At 39.8% G+C, this 14,489-nt stretch overlaps 2 protein-coding genes across 2 annotated transcripts; both read right to left on the reverse strand.

Moving 5' to 3' along the window:
* Positions 1 to 10,754: 10,754 nt before the first annotated feature.
* On the reverse strand, positions 10,755 to 13,263 carry LOC148714115 (NAP1-related protein 2-like). The gene is made up of 7 exons (XM_088720830.2): positions 13,252 to 13,263; positions 12,258 to 12,380; positions 12,089 to 12,139; positions 11,804 to 11,875; positions 11,582 to 11,695; positions 11,433 to 11,494; positions 10,755 to 10,968 (listed from the first exon to the last, which is right to left on the reverse strand). Exons 1-7 carry the CDS (start codon positions 13,261 to 13,263, stop codon positions 10,842 to 10,844), a joined length of 561 nt encoding a protein of 186 aa, XP_088576956.2. The 3' UTR covers positions 10,755 to 10,841.
* Positions 13,264 to 13,314: 51 nt separating this feature from the next.
* LOC120106664 (uncharacterized) lies at positions 13,315 to 14,194 on the reverse strand. The gene is made up of 2 exons (XM_088720831.2): positions 13,475 to 14,194; positions 13,315 to 13,337 (listed from the first exon to the last, which is right to left on the reverse strand). Exons 1-2 carry the CDS (start codon positions 13,926 to 13,928, stop codon positions 13,315 to 13,317), a joined length of 477 nt encoding a protein of 158 aa, XP_088576957.2. The 5' UTR covers positions 13,929 to 14,194.
* Positions 14,195 to 14,489: the final 295 nt, after the last annotated feature.

Here is a 14,489-nt window from a genome sequence, read left to right on the forward strand (position 1 = left end):
TCAAACCACCACACTTCCGCTGCGCACTCTGATTTAATCCATTAAATACTCTAAAGCCTCTAAATAATTTATGACCGAAATATCACTTTGCATTAGGAGTAAAAAAAAATCCAAATTTTAGAACTTTAATTGAGCAGAACCTCCAGATCTCTCTATCCTCAATTTATGTAGAGTATACTAACCATTACTAACACTCAAGCCATTAATCAAGTTTAAGGTCACGACATGATCTTCACAACCGTTTTAGAATTTAAAATATCTAGGTTTAATTTAAAATAAGTTAACCTTGGATTTCCTCAGCAATTCGATTAGACAATCTACGTTGATCTTCTTTCCAAAAAGATTTACTTCAAATTCAATGGGTTAGAAGTCATTGAGCCAATACACTATGATTAGAAATTAACTCTATCGATCTCCAGATCTTTCTTCACCAAGATTCTTAACATCCATCAAAAATGCTATATATGATAATTTATGTAAGCATCTCATGACCGAAGTCTCTACTCAATATGACATTTATTAGTGGCTTCATCAACAATGACAAAAGATCCTGCTCAAATCTTAAACCTAGGCTTGAGTTTTAAATTTAACACATCAAATAGTCTTCTACAATTATAAGTAAAATCCAGTAGCCCAATCCAAATAGGAGAATTCCAATAATTAGAATTCCCCCGTCAATATGCATACTCTATGGCCTCAAAATAATCAAATACATTAATAGGAAATAGACCTATTTGCAATAGCCAACATGCCAATACCAGATATAATCCACATACATATTCAACTTCGAAGAACATTCCTTTCAATATTATGAAATCTTCTTAGCTCACTCCAATACTATGGAAGATCTACGTACAAACCCTACTCTAATAATTAGCAGCAAAACCAAAAATACGATCACATCAAAACCCATATCAAGTTTGAACTTTCAGGTCATTTAAATAATATCCGAATATGGTATAACTGATATGCCATTGTGGACCTTCCTACACTTATCTTAGGTCAAACCTCTCTTATCATGATCAAAGATAATTTATACTTTCCTTCCACACTCATCGAAAACCAAAACCCGATGCATATATTTTATCACAATGCCCAGTGATCTTACACCTTAAGCACTGAATTTAATTGTCATGTTCCAAGTGATCATAACCTTAAGCTATAATATATTTCAGTCACAGTCCCTAGTGATCTTAAACATATGCTCAGATTCCAATTTATCACTATCCCCAATGATCTTAAACCTTAAACTCTAATGCCACTAAGGCCACAATCCCTAATGGTCTTAAACCTTAAATTACATTATCATTCCTGTTACAATCTCAGGTGATTATAAACTAAGGCTCTGATAGTTTTCCGATCATAATTCCCCACTCACACTCACCTGAACCTAAACCCTAGGATACCTTAACCTTAAGCTCTGATACCACTCTGTCACGCCCCGAACCCAGCACCCGGGTTCGGTACGCGACCGGCCGCATGAGCCCTAGAGCAGTGCCCTAAAGATCATGCAAGGCCTATGTTTAACAAAATTCCAATAAATCCACGATTAATTTAATAATTCAAATAGACAAGTCCGACATATCCAAATAAACAAATTAGTTCAATTACAATATCTTCAAATGTTCATCGACATCAAAGAAGGATAAACAAATAAACTAACTAATGACTCTGGTACTCGCACGCTGCGCCCATCCCATCTAAATCTAAGCATCCTGCAACTCTGATAAAGAAAAAGAAGAAAAGGAGGGTGAGCTTTACAGCCCAGTAAGAATCCCTACACATCCATACCAACACAATAATAATATGAATTTGAAAGCCACGACAAATCGATGCACATTTCATGAAATCCTAAACCGGTTATCAAAAGGCTCAAATAATCAATATAAGTATGTACGTCAAACATCAATGAAAGTCCAGCCACGTAAGAATGATATAGCATACGATAGCTCGTAAATCTTCATTAAAGTTTTCAATGCCTTTTCTTTTCATTCTATATTAACTTGATCCGGTTTAATTATCTTTCCGACTTTGGGTCAAATCTCAGTCACATTTCTCAGCCTGTGGTGGGGCAACCAAATTATCACATTTTTAGCCTGTGGCGGGGCCTGCACATTATAGTTCCACATTTCTAGCCTGTGATGGGGCCTGCCAAAGTATCACATTTTCAGCCTGTGGCGGGGCCTGCACATTATGGTTCCACATTTCTAGCCTGTGAGGGGGCCTACCAAAATATCACATTTTCAGCCTGTGGCGGGGCCTGCACATTATAGTTCCACATTTCTAGCCTGTGAGGGGGCCTACCAAAATATCACATTTTCAGCCTGTGGCGGGGCCTGCACATTATAGTTCCACATTTCTAGCCTGTGAGGGGGCCTACCAAAATACCACATTTTCAGCCTGTGACGGGGCCTGCCATAATAACAAGATAAACCCAAAGTCCCTTTTCATACAATCCAGTTTACATCCCACACATCAATTCCTTTATATTTATTTCCAGCTTTAAACTAACCACGGTCACGTTTCCAGCCCGTGACGGGGCAACCAATATCACATAGTTAGTTTAGAGCACCACATCCATCAGTTCAATTATGTAGGTGTAAGTTATGCGCATGCATGCATCTATCATTATACCAAGCACAAGCAAAGACGATCAAAATACAATTTAAATATAAAAATCATTTTGTTTTGCCTGGATCATAGCATATCAAACATATATATATATAGTGCAAAATATTTATATCATGTAGGATTGGCGTACAAGGATTCTTATCCTTTGTTGAAAACTCAGACAAACTAATCACCGTCCTTACGGCGATCTATGAACCGGAATGCGCAGGACTCCGCTCAGCGTCCTCTCGTCCAATAGATTGTCCCCCTACAGAATCAAGACAATATTAAAAATTATCCAGAGTATCTGACAATCCAAAACCCTCCATTGACCTACGACTATCCAGCAATCCTTACAAACCATGGTCTCCTCGTATCAAACTAGAGAGAGAAAACTCCAATCTAGAGAGAGAAACTGGAGAGAGAAATAATCCAAGTAGAGAGAGGAACTAATAAACAAGAGAGAGAACCTAGGAGAGAGAAGAGAGGAGAGAGAAAACTCTTCCTCCTTCTCAAAATAGGGGGAACCGATCCATCTCCCTCTCTTCTTGGATCAGGGTGGCACAACCACCAAGGTGCCCATCCTCGGCGACGACGGCCAGCCAGTGACGGCCATCAACTGCGGCACCACCGGCGACGGTGGTCGGCCGGCGGCCAACCAATGAGGGGAAGGAAAGGAGATGGGATCACGAGGAAGGAGATCTCGGTCCACCTCTTCCCATCCCCTCTAAAACCCTAGAAATCCCTCTCAACCAACCCACAGTCCCGATTCAACCCCCAAGACCATAGATCCGGCCAACCCGGCGGCCGGCGGCGGCGAAATCCGAAAGAGAGGGGCCGAAACAGGGGTACCTTGTTTCGGATCCCTCTCCGACGGCTTCACCGGCCAAAAACCCCTCCAACGCCCCCAAAATCCAGAACATGAAGCATAAGAAAGGGAGCCCCACTTACCTCGGTCCGACGGTGTGCTCCGGCGACCTTTCCGGCGAGGAATCGGCGGAGAAATTGTGAGCAACTTGCGGAGGGTCTTCACCGAAGGAAAGAGGAAGGCTTCCCCCCCGCGGCCGGCCGGATCTCGGACCTCTCCGGCGCTCGGTCTCCTCCGGCGAGTCGCCTCTCCAACAACGCCGCCGCCGCCTCCCCCTTTGCACCCTCCCTTCATCCACCACGATCGTGCCTAAGGCACGATCGTAATAAGGGGATGGGCCCGGTCTTTTCGGGCCGGCCCGTCCCCCTTTCCTTTTTTTTTTTGTTTTTTTTTGTTTTTTTTTTTCAGGGGTATTACAGACACATCTTGGATACTGTTAGGTCCCTCATTCTTTCTGCTACCTTACCTGAGTCCTTCTAAGGAGAGGCTTCTCTTACAGCAGTTTATACCATTAATCGAGTACCTTCTCCCACGATCTCAAATAAATCACCATCTGAGGTCCTTTAAGAGAAGGTCTCTGATTAATCTTTTCTAAAAAAATTTGAGTGTCTATGTTTTGTTCTGCTTCCATCACATGAGCATACTAAACTTGAACTATGCTCGAGTCTATACTATTTTCTTAGATACGGTATTGAACATAAAGGTTATCGTTGTTATGACCCTATAGCTAAGCGACTTCGTATATCCTGACATGTTCAATTTTGAGAACACAAAATATTTACTAGCATCTCTACGCTCTTCATAGGTTCTCAGTATTCTCCTATCTTCAATAACCCCACTGTTAATATCTTTCCAGGCTTCTTTTCTGTTACAGGTGATGGGAGCTCATCAGGTAATCTCTCAACGTCCAACTCCACCATCCTATCCTCAGTACTTCCCTTCGCCGCTCTAGTAAAGTAAGATCCATCCCATCTCATCTTAGTGATTGCTACTGTTTTAGTGCTCATGCTACCCTCTATGAGCCTCGCAATTATCGCGAGGCCAATTCTAATTCTCTTTAGCGGAAGGCCATGTCTGATGAACTCCAAGCCCTTCATGATACTCATACATGGGATCTGACTAACTTGCCTTCTAAGAAGACTGCAGTAGAATGCAAGTGGGTATATAAGATCAAGACTCGTGCTGACGGTTCAGTGGAACGCTACAAGGCTCGTCTTGTGGCTCGAGGATTCACACAGGAGTATGGTATTAACCATGAGGAGATCTTTGCTTCTATAGCACGTCTTACCACTTTTCGTTCTGTACTTGCAGTTGCAGCTATTAAGCGATAGAAGATGTATCAGATAGATGTTAAAAATATTTTTCTCAATGGTGATTTATCTGAGAAAGTGTATCTCCAGCCTCCTTCAGATTTTGCTCATCCGCGTGGGAAGTTCTGTCGTCTTCATAAGGCATTCTATAGCCTTAAGCAGTCTCCTCAAGCTTGGTTTTTCATGTTCATCTCAATTCTGACTCAGCAGGGTTTCACTACTAGTGCATATGATTCTGCATTATTTCTTCATCGATTTGAGGCTGATGTTGTTCTTCTCTTACTATATGTGGATGATATAGTTATTACTGGAGATGATGTCTCAGGGATTCATGCACTTCAGCAGTTTCTTGGACAGTAGAATGAAAGATTTAGGATCCCTCAGCTACTTCTTCTTAGTCTTGAGGTGACATCCAGCTCAAACAGCTACTATCTTTTCCAAGGTAAGTATACTTCCGAGTTGTTGTCTCATACTGGTTTAACAGATAGCAAGACTATGAATAGTCCTCTGAAAAGAAATGTTAAGTTTCTTCCTACTAATGGTGAACCATTGACAGATGCAACTTTGTATCGGCAGTTGGTTGGTAATCTCATCTATCTAACTATTATATGTCCTGATATTTCTTATGCAGTCATCTTGGTTAGTCAGTTTATGCATGCACCATGCTCTACTCACTATACAGCAGTCCTACGTAAGGGTACATTGTTCTATGGGCGTTATTTCTTAGCCTACTCCACTTTGGATATTCAGGCCTATTCCGATGCTAATTGGGCTGGCGACCCTACAGATCGTCACTCTACCACTCACTATTGTTTCTTGCTTGGTTCTTCTCTTATCTTTTGGAAAAGCAAGAAGCAGACAGTTGTCTCTCGCTCTACTATAGAGGTTGAGTACCGTACACTGACAAATACTATATTTGAGCTCTTATGGCTTCAATGGCTACTGCATGACATCGGTGTTCCTTTGACTAGCAGTTCCTCTTCATTGTGATAATATGAGTGTCATGTAGATTGCTCATAATAATACATTTTATCAGCGAACGAAGCATATTAAGATAGATTGTCACTTTATTTGGTATCATATCAAGTAAGACACTCTTCAGTTGATACATGTTGCTTCTGCGGATCAGCTTGCTGACATTATTACGAAGGCCCATCTACCGAGATGTCATCATAATTTAATTAACAAACTCAAGTTGGTATCTTTGCTACCATCTTGAATTGGAGGGAAGATGTTAGCTATATATAAGTTGGATTAGTTAGTTGTATATGACATGTATATGAGCTGTATAGCCGTACATAGCCACCCTCAACTATAAAAGATGGGCTATGGCACTATTTGTGCGTGAATAAAAGAATATATCCTTCTCTCCCTACGTCTCTCGTTCCTCTCCGTCTACGTCTCTCTCTCTCTCCTCTCCTTCTACATTTACAAATTGTTCTATTTAATGAACCTATACGTACTGATTTTCATCAAGAAGGGAAGCTGGAGCTGCGTGGGATTTCCTTAGCTCAGCACTCCCAGAAGGATGGTGAACCAGCAACACATATAGTGCAACATCACAATCTCAAAGAGAAGTAAGAGTAACAACTTTATACAGCAATATGAACATCTATGTGTACAAAAAACATAATGTATCCCAAGCTTGACAGGATTTTAATGCTACACAACTGATCTCTGCTCTAAAGTATTGAAGACAGATGAAAGAGAATTCAACTAAGGTGATGGTTCATCTCTGAGCTTGAACACTACTTCACGGTCAACACTTGGAAGATGATTGAGTTCGGGTTTGATGAGAAGATCATCAATGCCTTTCTCAGAAAAAGAAAGATAACACAGATTAGGAAAAACATAAAACTCATCATTACAAGACAACAAAATGGTATCACATAGACAAATGCTGTATTAGAAACTATGATACACTCAGCTGTGAGCTTGAACACTACTTCACGGTCAATAATTGGAAGATGATTGAGTTCAGGTTTGATGAGAAGATCATCATGATGCCTTTCTCAGAAAAAAAAAAGTTAACACAGATTAGGAAAAACATAAAACTCATCATTACAAGACAACAAAATGGTGTCACATAGACAAATGTTGTATTAGAATCTATGATACATAGGCGTACCACAGAGAGAGAGAGAGAGAGAGAGAGAGAGAGAGAGAGAGAGAGAGAGAGAGGAGACCAAATGGTATTTTTTAACGAGAGGAAGCAACTCTGGCTTAAACTGCATCTTCACTATATCTTCAGTATCCTTGACTTCCTGAGCTAGAAGCAAAGTTAAAACTCCAGCAATTCTTTGTAAATACATGGCTAAATCTTGAAAAAAAAAAAGAATGTGAAAATAAAAGAACTACTCTGCAGGTACTTGAACTAGTCTCTTGCACATTCTCTGCACATGATAGAGTGGAAAAGAGTTTCACGATGGAAAGGATGACTGGGGCTCTAGAGCTACCGCAATGGGAGAGTGAGGGCAGTTTAGTAAATAACTTAATTGTGGAGTTGAACTCCGGTGGAGTTGCTGCCTCTCGAGTTAGCATTATATATAGAGATAGATATATTTACTCCAATATTTGTTATTTTGGGGTTAACCATGATTTCGACAAATATTCTTTGTAACAATTACTGAAAACAATGATTGCACATATGCAAGAAATACAAGAATTGAGAATACAAGATGAGGCTGAGAAGAGCAATCATTTAGTAACACAATATGCAAGGCTCAGATTTAAAAGTTTAGATAAGATGTGGCAAAAATAAGAAGTCACACAAGTGAGGAAAGCAAGAAAACCATCTTACTAAGAGAAAACTGAAATGTTGCATTGATTCTTTCAAGGGCCATAGCCCATGATGCGCAAACATGGTCAAGATTTTTTATTCTTCTGCTCCCTTTTTTGTCTTTTTTGAGAATGGCAATAGAAGTGCCACGACCAATGATTCAGATGAATGGAGTAACTACCTAACTTTTGTTCCACAATTGGGAATACACATCCCAAGAATCAAAGAGTCTCCTAATGGAAGAGGGGCACAACCACTCAGCTAACCCTGTTTGCCGATGTACATGCACATGCACACAAAATATAATAAGTATATTCAACCATTCATCAACTCTTACAACATGACTCCACAGCATACTCCCCCCCCCCCCCCCTCCCTAGAACTCATACACGCTTTAATTTTCTTTTCTTTGGCTACAGTAACAAAGTCTATGATTGCTGCCTCAGATGCTCTATCCATTTTCTAAACAACCCTAAAATTGAAATTGAAATGCAACCTAAAGATAGTCCAATTGGTGTACTTAACATGCACCATATGCTGATGAAAATGAGAGGCACTGCAAGGCAATGAACAAAAAAAAGAGGGGGGGGGGGGGGGGGGGACAATGCTAAATGCCAGTAATTGATTTTATGCTGACACGCAACAATTCCATATTTGTATGTAATGAGTTCACTACTTTTCTTAAAAAAATATCCTAATTAACTTGCATTTATAGAACTGGTTGTTTAAAGACAAAGTTCGCATTCAAGAAAGGCCTTGCTACCTAGTTGTGGTGAGGAAGGATAAATAAAAGCCTATCCCGAAGTGTATGGATCAGGCCAGCAGGGCATGCTATGGTCAGGTAATGAACACTAGAATTAAGAAGTGATAAGAAAGGGAGAATTACAACCTTCTCCATTTGGGTCTGAGAATCATTGGAAGCAATTTAGAAAACTAAATCTTACTTATAGTTTATTGTGTTTCAGATAACCAAGAGTATGTCCTCTATTTTCTTTTCTTTCAGCCAAATGACAGACAATTGTTAAAATAACCAAATCCACTGCCTGCCTGCATGCACAAAGAAAGAAAAGAAGGAAGGAAAGCGAAAGGAATCATAGAGTGCCTTGTTGATAAAGTACCAAAGGTCATTCTTGCACTTCAGACAAGGTCTTGACTATTGAGGTGCAAAAGACATCAGGAGTTAAAATGTGTTAATGGTTCTGACTTTAGCAGACACCTAACAATCAGGAATCAGGATAAGGCTTGCTACTTGTAATACCTTGCAGCCATGTTCCAACCATTCATGTACATTATCACAGACCACTTCTTAAAAATTACTGCTACGTATATGAGAACGAAAATAGAACATGAGAATTATACGGTATTTAAGACACAAGATTACCAATCAAACCCGTACCTTCATTGCCAACTCAAAATCATAGGAAACATTTGATGACTTGTGCAATTCAGAAAGTACTTTCTCAACTTTCTTCTTTATGCCTAAATTAATAAATAGTGAAAATATCACTTTAATAAGTGGATGAACAAGTGATACAGTAAATAGGAACCTAGAAACAGTGAGAAATAGAAACAAAATTTTGAGAAACAGATTGAAAGAAAACAAAAGACAAGGATCTTACATCCTTCCACCATAACTCTCTGGAGCTTCTGTAAGTCCTTCCCTGTGAAATGAGCATGCTCAATTCCGTCCTTAGCCCATTCATTGCATCTCTTTATCTCCTTATCAGTCAAAATGGTACTCTTTAGGGCATTCAAGGTGGTCCGACGGCCACATATTCCAGACTTCTCTTTCAAAGTGGAGCTCTTTGATACACCAGCAACCAGAGGTGTGCCGGTATTTGAAAGATCCGTCAAAGCTTTTCTGACTTGACGCGCAGTTTTTGCAGCCTTAGTAAGATCAGCCTTCATCCCACCGACACCTTTTCCTGGAAAAACAACAAATTATTTCAGTTCATTGCAGTCTTCCAAGATAAAACTCTAAAATGAACATGTTCAGCAAAAAACCAGTTTAGCAGACATCAAGAACAATGTATACCTCTATAATTCTGTACATTCTCATTCTGAACAACAAGAGGAAGTTGAGAAGCCATTGACACCTGCCACACTCGACGTTTCAGTAGCCAAATTACAGTCAAGTTAAAACTGATGACAATTTCACATACAAAAATTTAAAATGAAAATTCTATGGAATCTTTGCGGAAGAAGAAGAAGGAATCAGCAATCACATATAATATGTACATTTACAAGGTAAGTAAAGTATATCTAAAGATCAGATGAAGTGTTTGCTTCTGGAGAATTGTGGGTTATGCTTGTATCTTAGACATCAGCACTAACACTACACTTGTAGTAAAGTAAATAGCATGAACAGAATAAACCACCAGATTAAGTAGTAGACTTCAAAAAGATATGGTCCAAATAATTACAAATGGAATTACAACTGAATAAATATCAAGCGTTCTATGGAAACTACGTAACATAACATGCAGGCTCATCTCTTCTCAATGGGTCATTAGGGCATCACAGCCAACAACAACAAGAAGGTTAAAGAGAGCAAACATTCATAACTAGCATTAATCAATGTAACAGCGTCTAAATACACAGATCGGTGCCCAACAACCATAGTGAAACAGACATGAAACAATATGTTCCGGATCTAATATTTCCATCTCTAGTGAACAAAGTTAATGATATTTCCATCCAACATCAATCTCCTCGCATACCTGGTAGCAAGATAAACATAGTAAAACGCATAACAACCACTACAAGAAAATTGGGCATTAGCGACGCTTTTTTTGGCCATTAGCGACGCTTTTAAGCGTCGGTAAAAACCATCCCGACGCTATCCCAAGCGTCGGTAAAGCGTCGCCTATGCTACAGTGGATAAATAATTTTCCGACGCTTTTCAAAGCGTCGGTCATTAGCGACGCTTTTTAGCGTCGGTAACGTACAATTTAGCGACGCTTAAAAGCGTCGCTAATTGCAATTTAGCGACGCTTTTTAGCGTCGGTAACTAGCGACGCTTTAAAGCGTCGTTAAAGTCAAACCTACCGACGCTTTAAAGCGTCGGTAATAGTTAAAACACCGGGATTTTAACGACGCTTTAAAGCGTCGTTAGAGTATAATTTTTTTTAAAAAAAATTTAAATTTTTTTTTTAAAACTCTGTTTACAAAGTCAAAGGCATTCACACTAAACGAGATTATAGTCATAGCACAATCAAACATATTTATCAAAACATTCATTTTGTCAAATTACATTCATATTGTCAAATTACATTCATACTGTCAATTTACATTTGCAATGTACTTCAAAAAGCATAAAAAAATGCATATAAAACTCCAAAATAAAAGCTTCAGGGATCAATGGAGTCACCATTTCTACGAGCAGATGAAGTATCAGGAACCTGTAATAAAAAAACCTTAAGAAGTTAAGAATACAAAATTTATTAAGCTCTTCAAAAAAATATGATACTTATTTATATGCATGTTGAAGGAAGGACTTAAGAAGGCTGGCCTTTGATGGATTTCATGCTGGGGCACTACATGGATGTTGATACAAATTGCATATTGTCTGTATATGCAGCCTACACATTGTATATGCACTATGGAGTCCTTGACTGCTTGCATGCCATAGCCATAGCCATAGCAAAAATAAGATTCCTAGTCTTCTAAGAAGAACTAGGAGGGAAATGTGAACGGCGATCTACTTGGAAAGAATATGCATATGATATACATAAATATGAATAATCCTAATACTGAAAGCAACAACAGCAGAATTATCATAAATTATCAGATACTCAACGTGACAAAATCAGTTAAATATCCAGCAATTGCTTATAAAACAAGATTACATGGTACTAAAGCCAACCTTTCCTCAGCAAAAGGTCGCTTGCTTCCCTTCTTCTCATGACCATTACCATTGGCAATCTCCTACAAGATATTATGAGAAACAAACATTAAAACTAATACCTGACTCAGAAAAATATCAATGATTACCGCATAAGATAATAACCTTACGATACCCTCCTTCCACTTGATAGTCGTACCGGTTATATTAGCCACTCCTTCCTCAGTGAAGGAATAAGTCTTCACAAGCTTTGTGTCTTCAAAATATGGGTTAGGAGAGAAGTTCTATACATTACAAACACCCAGTCAATTGATTAAAGGTAATAAATCACAAGAATATACTTATTCATAGCAACAAAATGGCTATTTCGTCAAAAACAAACAACATCTCACAAATATAATGGAGTAGCCTGACTTCAAATCTTGACAATCTTCAACGTCCAATGAAACCAAATACTTGAAAATCTGCATCAAAGGAACTTTATTAACACAAGCACCTGGAAATCTATAATGGGTTCCAAGTAATACCAGACATCAGATAAATCCAGAAGAAGCTGACAAAGGTCCTAGAATGATATCTCTAATTGATATAGTTAATATATTTATTCTAGATGGAGTAACAATTTCCACCACACTTAGTTTGAACACAGCATGTTTCAAAAATAACAGCATGCATACCTTTTGGTCTTCCTCTGTCAGAAGATCGCTAAGAGCAGGATGACTCAGGAACTAAAGAGTTAAGCATTACACACAGAAATACAAAAAAGAAAAACTATTAGATGAGAATGTTCCAAAAAAGAGGTTGTAGCTTAAATATATAATTACTAAAAAAAGAGAGATTACGAACCGCAGTTAACCAAAAGTCTGGAATGGATTGGATGATCTCATTCCGTTTAATGTAGACAGGTCTTCGAATCTCATTATATTTCTGTTCCACCTCCAAAACTTTATCACTTGCTTCCTCATTAACCTACAGTCATGAATGAGATGAGCATATGGCAGACACAGGCAACAGGCCGACAACTCTACAAGTAAAAATACTATGAGAGTAAAAAAGAAATACTATGAGAGTAAAAAAGAAATTTCTACTTAAATCGTGGTAGAGATTATGTTGGACAGAAACTCTACTACAGACAATTTTGGTGAGCCTTAAAATTCTACAAGTAAAAATTCAGAACACTTTGTGCGGTAGCTGGTTTGGCCATTCTCTTCTCCAACATTGAGAAAGACAAAAAACCACATGACATGCCTAAAACTTGACTGCAAGGCTCACATGTCAGTCAAAGGCCTAGCCATTGTTCACTCATGAAACTGATCTAGTTCTTAGATCACATGAAGAAAATGTAAGCCACATTATTGGTGCAAACATAAGGATAAAAAGACACCATATGTGTAAAGCCCTGTCAACATACGAGTATGTGTTGGGCCAAAAATCTCCTACAAATCTCCATTCAATGTTCCATATCACCAGTGAGTTATCAAATCAGAGTTCAAAACATTCAGTAATGCTTTAAACAAGATAATAACGGGAGGCATAATTTCAGTGAAAAATAAGCAAAAAGAGCTCAGTCAGCTAAATAAAGAAGCAGAACAATAGATCGAGTAACACAAATGGTGGGAAGGAGGGAAATACAAGAGAACAATCTTGTTATCTATTAATCATGAGCTTGTAACACAATTTTTCCCACCCAAAACAATTAAACCTCAAAAGCACACCAAAAGAGCAGAGGAAAGACCTTCAAGCAATAACAATGCAATGGACCAATTTCGGTCAATCAAAAGCAACAAAAGAAAAGGTTAACTCCAAGAAAAAGAGAATTACATAGAATTAGATGAGAGACATCCAAGGCCATACTTTATCCTCGGATTCTAGTGACAACAGCAAGAAGTAAATGAAGAAAATCTCAGGAATTAAGGAAGAATATAGCTATCCACCAAAAAGCATTAACACAAAATAGACAAGGTACAGCTATAAATCCAAATTTTATAGATTATGAAAAAAAAAGTAATAATTTAGACGAAATATTCTGAAAGACTCTGGAGATGCAATGATAGAACAAAAACCTTGGTCCTCAGCTCTGCCTCGTCTCCGTCGGAGGAGGAGGGCAACGAAGCTGAGGACGGCGCCGACGACGGCGACGAGGTTTCCCTCTCGGAGGAGGATCTTGAGCGCGAAACCGGTGATGTCGGCGGTGATCCGACGGCCGTCGGCGACGAGCGCCCGTCGGGGCTTCCCGGCGAAGGCGAGCAGCACGAGGATCGTGATCCAGGTGACCAACGTGGCCGGCACCGCCACGGCCAGCGCCGCCCCCATGGAGAGCAGGCCGAAGACCCCTCCGTAGAGCACGGAGGCGTAGAGGGCCTTCCAGCCGGCGGCGGCGCGGGAGGAGGCGGAGGCGGCCGCCGAGTTGTACCAGGAGCGGATGGAGAGGAGGAGGTTCCAGGAGGAGGAGAGGAGGAGGGAGTAGACGACGAGGAAGAGGAAGACCCACGTCCGCCGCTTGCTCAACGCCCGCATCAGCAGCGACTCCCCCCATCGCGACGACGGAGAGCGCTCGGCGGAGGAGAATGGATGAGATCGGTGAAAAGGGTTGAGAAGAGAGGGAGTCGGTCGGGGGATTTAGGGCTTTAGAGGGAGGGGGTATGCGGGAGGAATGAAGTCCGACGACGCTTATAAGCGTCGTCGTGTTCTTCCGTTATGCCGACGCATAACAGCGTCGGTGTTTAAATATTCCGACGCTTATAAGCGTCGGTAATGCGCCCAGACGCCGACGCTTAAAAAAAGCGTCGCTGGAAGCTTTTTTACCGATGCTTCCCAGAAGCGTCGGTGGTTACTGTCCCAACAAAAAAAATCGCCGACGCTTTTAACTAGCGTCGGCAATACAAAGTCGGCAAAAATCTTTTTTGTTGTAGTGAACAGATTGATACGTGTTTAAAGAACCAGGAGATTGTGGGAAATTTAAATTAATAACTTCAGAATTCTTCTTGGTAAAGATTCATGGGGACACTAACATTTGTTTCCAAGAAATCCAGTTCTAAGATAAAATCAACCAAGAAATAAGATTGAATCAGAAGTTTT

Source organism: Phoenix dactylifera, chromosome 4 (assembly GCF_051530095.1).
Source record: "Phoenix dactylifera cultivar Ajwa chromosome 4, Ajwa_hap1_PhDact_Kaust_v1.1, whole genome shotgun sequence".
NCBI classification, from domain to species: Eukaryota; Viridiplantae; Streptophyta; class Magnoliopsida; order Arecales; family Arecaceae; genus Phoenix; species Phoenix dactylifera.